An 11,746-nucleotide genomic window follows, 5' to 3' on the forward strand; every position below is an offset into this window, starting at 1 on the left:
TGTACTAGCTTTTAATTAATGACAACTAAAAAAAAAAAGAAAAAAATTATCCAAATCTAAGTTCTTTGTTGCTGATTCCTAAACCAAAATAGCCTCAAGCAAAAAGGATAAAGAAACAGGAAAGATTTAGAGAAAATCATTTCGGTCTCATATGTCACGAATCTTGTCTCTAATCTTGAGGTTCCACTGACAGAAGTTGAATCCAATGAGATAATTACAAATCGAACTAGCTCATCATATATGGAAGAAAATTTATGAATCATAAAAAGCGTTCCCAATTTATAAGCCATGAAGCCCTACTAGACTATTCTAATCTCTGTGAACCATTTAAATACAATGACTATTGAAGTATTAAAGCATAAAATCTCTCCATTAAAAACATGCCAGGATTACCAATAGTCTAACAACCATAGGAAACTCTGTATTTCTGTCCTGCTTGTAAACAATGTGGTGCCTCTTCAGAACTATAACACGATTCAAAACATTTCAAAAACTTCTTTATGGCACGGTTAACCATAAAATCCATCTTAAATTTGAAGTAAAAAAAAAAAAAGATACAAATCCTCTGTTTTCCTTTGTATTTTGCAAATTTTATTGCATCAGTCAAAAAATGTGACTCGGGTAGTAAAATGTAACTGTTGCTCAGTGTAATGGTATGTGTTTGAAATACAACCCATTTGCTCTTCATCCATTTTGCCTTAGTAGCTGGCAACATTACAAAATTTTTTCTATAAAATATTCTTTGTTGTGCTGTTATCATATTCATATAATTTCTTTATTTTATCTCTCTTGATAAAATATTTTCCACCCATGTCTGCTTTTTATCACTTTACAACTTACTGCCACATGCCCTTTTCTCTTGGCAAGGTTTATGAAGTGTCTTGGCTAAGAAAATGCTCGAACTGGCTTATCAACAAGCAATTGTCACCTAGGACTAGAGTGACCACATGGCATTATCTGAGGGTCACTACTGGACTGTCCTCCCTCTCTATACCATCATGTTCTATGATCACCTCGAGAACACAAGCCAGATATTTTTTCCCAGAATTTACACCATAACAACTGTAAGTGTTCTCTCTCTGACCGCCCATCCCGCCGCCCCACGTGTAGATTTTCCATGAATCACAAACACGTAGGGTGTTCCTTGGTTCTCATTGGTGTTCAGAGAGGACACTGTGGCAGCTGAGCTAGTTGAGCATTTAAATACCCCACTCATCCCTGGTTTTGGCTTCCTTGCATTCATCTAGCTGTTTATGGACACCCAAAAGCTCCAAAAGCTGTTTTCCTTGGCTGTGAATCGGACTCTATAAAGTGTGTCTTAGTAAGAGTATTGTATTCCTGTCCTTTAAAACCTAGCCAGGTACTTTTCAGCTTTGGCAGCTTTTCTGATGCCTGCATTGGCAGAGCTTTATTCCTTTACAATTACTGACAACACACAGCTCCTACCACTGTGCTTGACAAAGTCATGTTTGTACTTTGTAACATGACTTTAACAAATGATTATTCTCCTCCCCAAAATGGCCTATATTTGTTTAGCATTGGAATGTGTTTAATTATGTCTCCCGTTCATAAAGGAAATACCAAGACATGAGTGGGCTCATTCATTTAGAAAAACAAAAAGATCTTCACTAGACCTTCACAAATACGAGTTAGGTTGATACCTTATGGGAGGCACCACCCTAGACATTTTGTGCAACACAAAAAAGAAATTATGTGGCCCCTGCCGTTAAAGAGCATTCTTAGAAAACTCTAAACATGTATCTGTAAAATAACTGGAGAATCTTTACAAAGCAGCTAAAGAGATTGAGCAACACACTATCAACTGAATATATAACTTTAAATAGATAATATTTATAACATATATATATATATAAAACTTTAAAAAGAGCATTTAAGTTTAGACAAGGGGTGGGTATATATATATTATATATATTTATATTATATATTAAATATATATATTTATATATATAAATATATATGTATATATTATATATTATATATAATATAACATATTATATATATTATATATAATATATAATATAACATATTATATATTATATATAATATATTATATATTATATTATATACTATATATATAATAATAATATATAATATATACATATATTTTTTTTATATATATAAATTTTGGAAAATTTTGGTTAACATCTAATCATAATGAAAGAAACCATGTATCAGAAGATGCAAGTAGGAATATATGTCTTATCTTTGTTTCCAAATGAATTTCTCAGACCAGAAATATTAATATTCAGGACAAATATAAGATTTCCATATAAACTAGAGTCTTTTTTAAAACAAGATCATAAATTTAAAGATTCTTAAGAGAAGGAGTCCAGGAATAGGGCAGAACATAAGGAATCGTTTTAGTTTATAAACTTCAATCTAGAATTATCCTTCATACTGATGAGTCAATGTATAAGGGGAGATATATTGGTATTATGTAATATTCACCACTGTAGATTTATTAATTAGCATGCATAAGTGTGCATGTCACTCTAATACAGAAAGTTAATTTGGTCAGGGGAGGGGAGACATTTCACTTGAGTTGCTTCAAGAAAAGTATTTGGTGGGAGAAGAACCTTGGTGGTTCAGTCAGTTAAGCATCTGACTTCAGTTCAAGTCACGATCTCAGTTCGTGGGTTCGAGCCCCACATTGGGCTCTGTGCTGACAGCTCGGAGCCTGGATCCTGCTTCAGATTCTGTGTCTTCCTCTTTCTTTGCCCCTCCCCTGCTCATGCTCTGTCTCTCTCTCCCTTTCTTCAAAATTAAATAAGCATTAAAAAATGTTTAAGAAAAATATTTTTTGGAAATAAAATCTTTGGAAAACTGTGACCTGCTTTGTATAAAAATACCAAAAGTCAAATATAAGTCACCAAGCTGCCATCAAAGTTTTTATTGGACATAAATTTTATCTAGGTACATAGCATTCAGTAAGTTCTACCCAAAAGTGTATATTGTCTCCTGAAACTGATCATAGAGTTTGGGAAATGAAAATTATCTGGTTAAACAGAATTCTATCTGTACCCATTTTCATTGACATCAGCAATCACTAATGCATTAGTTGTAGCTTATAATAATCATAACATTTAGCCCTCATTTTGAGCCAGCCTTACATTCTGTCTCAGACTGCCTTCAGAAAGCAGAGCCTGAGGCGAAAGTTTTTTATAAAGGATGCGATCCCAGTGAACGACAGTGCGGGACAAAGGCAACGAGGCAGTAAAGGAGAGAGAGCCCATCAAAGGATGTGTTACTAGGCTAGTCACCTCTAAGTGCAACTGATAACTTAAGCTTACTGCATCATCCTCCCCAAAGCTTTGTAACTGTATCTCAGGGCAGTCTCTCCAGAAGGAGAAAAGAGAAAGATCTTGTCTCATTCCATCTAGTCACTATCTTGCAATTGTCAAAGATTGCCACAGAGCTCGTTACTTCCCCCACGTTTCTGGGCTATGCGCATGTGGGCTCTGAGCAGGGTCCGGCAGCTCCCCCCTTCTCAGCATCGAGAAGAACGGCTCAGGGCAGGTAGTGAACGCTCCACACCAGGCAGAGGGTGAGGTGCTGTCGAGGTGTCCTTACGTGACATTGATTGCCTTCCAGGTGCTACACCTACACGGGACTGATCACAGCTGGACAGCTGGAAGGGGAAGGGTGAGGCAGGGGTGGGGATCTGAAGTGGTATATTGAGGTGTCTGATGACATTCAACACTTCTTTAATCCCCCTGGCAATGATATGAAGTAGGTGCACTTGTATCCCCACTTTACATATGAGGAAACAGAAGTCCAGTGAGCCTAAGTAGCAGTTAGCTACTAGCAACCTGCAATTAAGAAAGTCTAAACCCATTCTGTTATCATCAAGTGGTCAACTCAACCAGGACAATATATTGTGTTTTCCATAAACAGGAGCGTAAAAAATATAAACATATGATCTCACTGAGTGCAAAGAGAAACTGTCCACCTGACGTTCCCAGCTTTCACACCTAAGAGAAGCTATGACATAAGAGAGGCAAGAAGGGTAACCTCAAGACAGAAGCACCCTGGACTATCTGCCCAGTGTTAAAATCATTATTGGAATTAGGGTAAATTTCGCATTTCCACCTTTCAAAATCTGAAAGTGTCGTGCCTAAAAAGCACTGACCAAACAGAATCTACAACCAAAGAGGCTGCGTGTATAGTGTAGGCAAATTTTGCTGGGTTGAGGGCTGTAGAACTGCAAACAAAACAAAACAAAACAAAACAAAACACTTTCTATCTAAATAAGGACCTTAATGATAAGGGTAACTTGACAGAGTACAGAGATAAGAGGTATGGAGGACAAAGAAAGAAGAGGAATTATAGGTTGAAGGAATAATGGACTCAACCTGAAGCATCTTCAGTCTACCCAGTAACGAGTCATGGTCGTAGACTGCACGTTAGGCTGTAAGTACTTGGAGAACAGGAACCATGTCTATTTCATCCTCAGAGCCCCATCTTCAGCCCTAGCTGAGTGTAGAGCACTTGGTTGGTGCTCATTCATTTATTCTTTTAGTCAATAAATATTTATTGAGATATTCCTATATGCCAGGCACTAAACGTTATGGGCATTGAAGAGAGCTGACAAATTTCTTGCCTTCATAGAGTTTCCTTTCAAATGAAGGCAGATATTCAGAATACCAAAAAATATAAGCTAATTTCATGAAGTGATAAGTGGGGTTTTTTATTAAGGTATAATTGACATTTTATGTTACATTAGTTTCATGGTGATTTGACATTTGTATAAATTGTGAAATGATCACCTCAATAGGTCTAGTTATCATCTGTCACCATACACTAATGTATTATTGACTATATTTCCCAAACCGTACATTACGTCCCCACGACTTAATTTGTTTTACAACTGGAACTTCGCACTTCCTGATCCCTTTTGTTCCCACCCCTGCTAATCCTGCTCCCCTCTGGCAACCACCAATCTGTCCTCTGTATCTGTGACTCTGGGTTTTGCTGTTTTATTTGTTTGTTTTGTTTTTTAGATTCCACATAAAAGTAAAATCACACAGTATTTGTCTTTTTCCATCTGACCTACTTCACTTAGCATAATACCTTCTAGGTTTATCCATATTGTTGCAAATGACAAGATTTCATTCTTTTTATGGCTAAATAGCATTCCATCGTGCATGTATATTGCATCCTCTTTACCCATTCATCCATCGATGGACACTTAGGTTGCTTCCATAGTTTGACTATTGTAAATAGTATTGCCATAAACATAGAGGTGCATATACCCTTTTGCATTAGTGTTTTTTCACTGTTTTCTTTAGACAGATAACTCGTAGTGGAATTGTTAGATGGTATGGTAGTTCTATTTTTAATTTTTTGAAAAGACACCATACTGTTTTCCCTAGTAACTGCACCATTTTACATTCCCACCAACAGTACACAGGGGTCCCTTTTCTCCACATCCTCACCAATACATGTTATTTCTTATCTTTTTGATAATAGCCATTCTGACATCTATAAAGTGGTATCTCATTGTGGCTTTAATTTGCATTTTTCTGATGTTTGGTGATGGTGAGCACCTTTGGTGTAGCTGTTGGTCATCTGTATGTCTTCTTTAGACAAAAATGTCTATTCCAACCTCCCACTCATTTTGTAATCATATTGTTCATTTGGAGGTCATTGAATTGTATGAGCTTTTTATATATTTTGGATATTAACCCTTTGTCAAATATATGATTTGTAAATATCTTCTCCCATTCAGCACATTGCCTTTTCATTTTGTTGATGGTATCCTTTTCTGTGCAGAAGCTTTTTAGTTTAACATGGTCCCAAAAGTTTACTTTTACTCATTTTATTTTGTTTCCCTTGCCTTTAAAGCCAGATCCAAAAAATATATATATATTGTCAACACCAATGTCAAGGAGCTTACTACTTGTGTTTCCTTCTGGAATTTTCATGTTTCAGGTCTTACATTCAGTTTTTAATCCATTTTAAGTTATTTTTGTATATGGTGTAAGATAGTGGGTACAGTTTCCTTTAGCTGTCTAATTTTCTGAATATCATTTATTAAAGAGATTGTTTTATCCCCGTTGTATTGTCTTGGCTCCTTTGTTACACGGTTTTATTCCTGGAATAGTCCTGATGGCAAATTTTTTCTTTCATCATTTTAAATATGTCAAACCACTCCCTTTTGCAAAATTTCTCCTGAGAAATCTGCTGATAGCATAATGAGGTTTTCCTGGTATGTAACAATTTGTTTTTCTCTTGCTTCTTTTAAGATTCTCTTTATCGGGGCGCCTGGGTGGCTCAGTCGGTTGAGCGTCTGACTTCGGCTCAGGTCATGATCTCGCGGTCCGTGAGTTCAAGCCCCACGTTGGGCTCTGTGCTGACCGCTCAGAGCCCGGAGCCTGTTTCAGATTCTGTGTCTCCCTCTCTCTCTGATCCTCCCCCGTTCATGCTCTGTCTCTCTCTGTCTCAAAAATAAATAAACGTTAAAAAAAATTTTTAAACAAAGATTCTCTTTATCATTAATTTTTTACATTTTCATTATAATGTGTTTTGGCGTGGCTTTCTTTAGGTTTATTCTCTGTGCTTCCTGGACGTGGATGTCTATGTGTTTCCTAGATCAGGAAAGTTTCAGCCATTATTTCTTCAAATAAGTTTTCTGCTCCTTTCTCTCCCTCTTCTCCTGGTGAGACCCCCTATAATGTGAATGTTATTCCACTTGATGTTATCCCAAACATCCCTTGTGTCCCTTAAGTTATTTTCATGTTTTTTTAATTCTTTTTTCTGTTTGCTTCTCTGTCTCGGTGAGTGCCATTGCTTTGTCTTCCAGCCCATTGATCCATTCTTCTGCTTCATCTAGTCTGCTGTTGAATTCCTCTTGTGTATTTTTCAATTCAATTATTGTACTCTCAGCTCTGTGACATGTGTCTGGTACTTACATTTTCTGTCTCTTTGTTGAAGTTCTCACTGTTCATTTTTACTCTCCCTGAGTTCAAAGAGCATCTTTCTGACAATTTCTTTGAATTCTTTATCAGGCTGATTATTTATCCCTATGTCATTAAGGTCTTTTTCTTAGGTTTTGTCTTATTCTTTCATTTAGAATATATTTCTCTGTTTTATCATTTCTGTTTGACTCACTGTGTGTTTCTATATATTAGGTGAAATGGCTACCTCTCTGTCTTGAAGAAATGGCTTTATATAGGTAATGAAACTTCTCGTTCAACCTTGCCTTAGCTTTTGGTTCTCTCTCCAACCTTTGTGACTATCTAAACTGTCTGACTGATCTCCATACGTCGTTGTTATTGAGGATGTGCCAAGATCTGTCAGTGTTACAAAGGGAGTGAACTTAGTCAGCACTTAGTTTTAGGCTGATTGGAAGCCAGACCTTCGGGCAGCAGCTTCTAAAGTATGCAAATACACATAATCCTGTGGGGCCACAATTATAATCTCTGCTGGCCTCCAGACCAGGAGATTTGGAGGTATCCCCTGAGTGAAGTTGCAAAAATCAGGGCTCCAGATGAGTGTATAAGCTCCTTTCTGGGAGATCTTGTCAAGCTACAGTGAGGCCACCAGGGCGTATGACGATGGTGTCTCACTGCTTACATTCCCTGGGAATGCCTCCTTAGCCTCAAGATTTGTAGGAAACCTGAAGCCTGTCCCTCCGACTGAAGCTCCAGGATAAATGAATAGGCTTTTTTTTTTTCACAGAAAAGCTGGGGGGTGGGTTTCAATCTGCTGTCTGTGCAGTTCCCTGGGTTCAGTGGCCTGCCAAAAACTATCTTTCTGATAGTTGCATTCCTGTGGAACTCAGGAACACCAGCCCCCTTGGCCACCAAAGCCAGGCTACCAAGGATCATTCTCCTGTGTGGATTGCACATGCCCACTGGCTTTAGTTAGGCAGCTAGAGAGCATAGAGGGCAAGCGTATTACCCAACTTCAGAGAGGCAGTGGGAAAATGTCCTGATATGGTGCACTCTTGGGCTTCAGGAATGCAGTGTCATGTCTGTGCCTGTGCCCTGGCTCTAGGCTGGGTGCAGGAGAATGCTGCAACTGATCACATTCACCCTCCCCAGCCAGGGGGCAGAAGGGTGTTACAACCACCCACACCTCTGGCTTCAGCAGGGCAGACAGTGCCATGACCACTCACCCCCACCTGTCGGAGCAAGACAGCAGGATGATGCTGTGTTCAAACTAGCACACTTTTGTTAGCAGGGGAGATGGAGAGTGCAAAATGTGGGGTGACCCAGTTGGGCGGGTGAAGGCCAGCAGCAGAGGTGATGAAAAAATTCACCTAAGGCCGAGCAAAGAAGATAGGATTTTATTGAATGAACTGCAAGGGAGCAGCAGGCAGGAAAGCAAAGGAAAGACTGCCAGGAGGTAGTGGTAGGGGACTGTAGTTGGGGGAGGAGGGCAGTAAGTAAGGAGGTATGGGAATGTATAGAATTGTCCTTTCTTGGTAACTGTGCCCAGTTGTAAGTAGCCCATTGTTCAGCTAACGCCTATTGGTATTTTGAGGTGGGTCACTTAATGAGCCTGTTTGCATTCATCCCAGTGGTCACTGCGGCCCCTTCTACCTTACCCAGGCTTCCATTACTCAAGACTATTGCCTAAAAACAGCGCCTTTCTTTCTGGGGAGAGTTTCAACTTTTCCCTACCCCTACAGCAGATGCTCTTACATTAACAAATACATCTCCTTCAAATACAGTCAGAACTTTTCAAACTGTTTTGTCACTGAGTCTTGAGGCAAGTGAGGCCACATGCAAGCCCTTTAAAAGGGGAATCTCAGTTTTCTATAGTACTTTGGGTTTTTTGGACATCAGCCTCATTGGTTGCTAAGTCAGACGTTTGGGAAGCTCATCTATTCAGTGCAGGTCCCAGGGATAGGGTATCCGATGTGAGGCACCAGCCCCTTACTCCATGAGAAGCACCAGACTGGTAGGATCACTTCTTATTGTGTCCACTGCTCCAGGGGTAGAGTTTTAACACAACCATATCGTCTCAATATGGTCTCCATCCCTTGTAGAGAAGCAGTTTTCAGATCTCTTTTCGAGGGACATGATCCATCTGTAGCTGTAGTTGGTGTGTCCATGGGAAGAGGTAAGTTTGGGATCTTCCTGAGCAGCCATATTGTGAAAGTACTTTGGCCAATAAGTTTATAAGAAACTAAAGTAATTTAGTAAGTAATTTAGTAAGGTAGAAGTAATTTAGTAAAGTAATTTAGTAAGGTACAAGGGTGTATAGAATTAACTGGAGGAGATAGAAAAAAGTGTAAAACGCTGACTATTGAATGTTTCAAGACAGCAACAAAAATGGAAGTTGTTCAGCTTCTCTGAGTTATTATTTCATTATTTATAAAATGAGAATGAAATCAACTTCACAAGATTGTTGAAGATGAAAAGGACACCATATATATGACATTCTTTTCTTAAATGAAAATCACTCACCAAATACTACTAGCTCTAGTGAAGGCCCTCATATCTGCTACCCATCTTTCACACTTAAAACATGAATCTATCACTTTTTAGATCTGTAAGAACTACTCTACTACTAGGACACACACACACACACACACACAGAATGTTCTGGGTGAGAAGGGCCGGCGGATCCGAGAATTGACTGCTGTGGTTCAGAAGAGATTTGGTTTTCCTGAGGGCAGTGTAGAGCTTTATGCTGAAAAAGTGGCCACAAGAGGTCTGTGTGCTATTGCCCAGGCAGAGTCTCTGCGTTACAAACTCCGAGGAGGCCTCGCAGTGCGGAGGGCCTGCTATGGTGTGCTGCGGTTCATCATGGAGAGTGGGGCCAAAGGCTGTGAGGTCGTGGTGTCTGGGAAACTCCGAGGACAGAGGGCTAAATCCATGAAGTTTGTGGATGGCCTGATGATTCACAGCGGGGACACTGTTAACTACTATGTTGATACTGCTGTGTGCCATGTGCTGCTCAGACAGGGTGTGCTGGGCATCAAAGTGAAGATCATGCTTCCCCGGGACCCAAGTGGTAAGATTGGCCCTAAGAAGCCCCTGCCAGATCATGTGAGCATTGTGGAACCCAAAGATGAGATCCTTCCCACCACCCCCATCTCAGAACAGAAAGGTGGGAAACCCGAGCCTCCTGCCACGCCTCAACCAGTACCCACAGCATAATAGGGTCTTCTTGGCAGCTGGATCTGGAGTTTGGATTTTGCTCTCTAAAGATCTCTAATAAAATCTTTGAAAAAGAAACACACACACACACACACACACACACACACACATACACACACACACACACACACACACACACTTTTTCCAGAGGAATCTTCCTTCATTTCACATACAAATTTACTTCTCTCTCATCATGAACCCACTTGAGAATTCAAAAAGAGAGAGAGGGAGAGAGAGAGAGAGAGAGAGAATGCAAACAAATGTTTCGGCAAATGAATATAACCATCAACCAATGTTTCGTTGATTAAGAAAGTTAGCTCAATAAAGTCAACCCATCCCACGAGAGTATACTGATGATTTGAAAGATAGAACTCAATGCCACAGAAGCAACAAGGAAAGAGTTCTAGGTTTTAAGAGCTTAGAATTTCATGAAAATGTTCAATTGTCTTGCAACTCCGTTTTCTTCTGAGGCTCAATAAAACAGATAAATAACATTCAGAAATGGCAGACAGGTTTATGTTTTATGATTTGTTAAAAGTTGATACATTTTCTAAGAAAGAAAGGGATACTAACAGTCAGAAGATTGGTTTCACAGACACTAAACAGCATCTATCTACAAAAGAGAAGGTTGAGTCAAAATTTGGATTTTCAAAACAGTATTTTGCTTCATGTGGCGTATTTCGTAGGTAAATCACAGACATTTGTATTCAAAATGCAGCAACCTCTGCTGTCGATATAACTTATTTTACAGCTGAAGTTTCTTAGGAGAAATGAAATACATTCTAGGTGTAATTTAGCAGTGTGAAAACTTGTTAATAATGGACCTCTCTTAATGTGGGGCCCTTAATCCTACTTAAAGTGTTTTTTATTATGAGAAATGATTAAGTACAGAGCACTCATTACATTCACAACATAGTTATTATTTAAATTCAAGTCACTAAAAGTGAAATTTGTATGTTGAAGGATGGCAGGGACAAGATCATCCAAGTTTACAACTTGAAATGCCATACATATTTGCCATGCTACGCACTTAGTAATTCAACAAATTATTGCCTTCTTCTTTATTTTCCAGGCCTGGCTCAAACATGAAAAGGAAATTTGACCTGCATTTAATGACCAATCTGTTAACAATTTTGTCACGGTACCTGCTTCCTAGTTCGACCCAAATGTAAGACTTGACCAGCCCCAGATGCTACACCCTTAGTTTCATTAGCATGAAAAGGCGTGTATGGCAGTTGTTAACAGAGGCTGTTTAAATAACTCTATTTGGGTATTTTTTTGTAAGTGCTCTCTCAATCTTACTCCACAAAAAATCTGAGACAGAGCTAATATAAATCCTATCAACCAAAAAATTTAACTGATGTGAAAAGTATTCCATTCCCTGATACGGTCAATATGGAATGATTAATGTTGCCAACAGCATTTGCTAACAAAAACTACAATTAGATGTCATTATTAGATTTTCTTTTTACTTGTTTCTTGTGTGATTTGCCCATTTGATCTCATACAACTTTGCACACCTAATATGACACTGAATTATATTTTAAAAATTTTCGGGGCGCCTGGGTGGCTCGGTCGGTTAAGCGTCCGACTTCGGCTCAGGTCATGATCTC

The 11,746-nt window shown here is 38.9% G+C and overlaps 1 protein-coding gene across 1 annotated transcript; it reads left to right on the forward strand.

The window, feature by feature from the left end:
- The first annotated feature begins 8,224 nt into the window (after positions 1-8,224).
- On the forward strand, positions 8,225-10,211 carry LOC131508035 (small ribosomal subunit protein uS3-like). The gene is made up of 2 exons (XM_058723320.1): positions 8,225-8,370; positions 9,545-10,211. Exons 1-2 carry the CDS (start codon positions 8,225-8,227, stop codon positions 10,131-10,133), a joined length of 735 nt encoding a protein of 244 aa, XP_058579303.1. The 3' UTR covers positions 10,134-10,211.
- The last annotated feature ends 1,535 nt before the right edge of the window (positions 10,212-11,746 follow it).

The sequence above is a fragment of the Neofelis nebulosa genome, chromosome 3, assembly GCF_028018385.1.
Source record: "Neofelis nebulosa isolate mNeoNeb1 chromosome 3, mNeoNeb1.pri, whole genome shotgun sequence".
NCBI classification, from domain to species: Eukaryota; Metazoa; Chordata; class Mammalia; order Carnivora; family Felidae; genus Neofelis; species Neofelis nebulosa.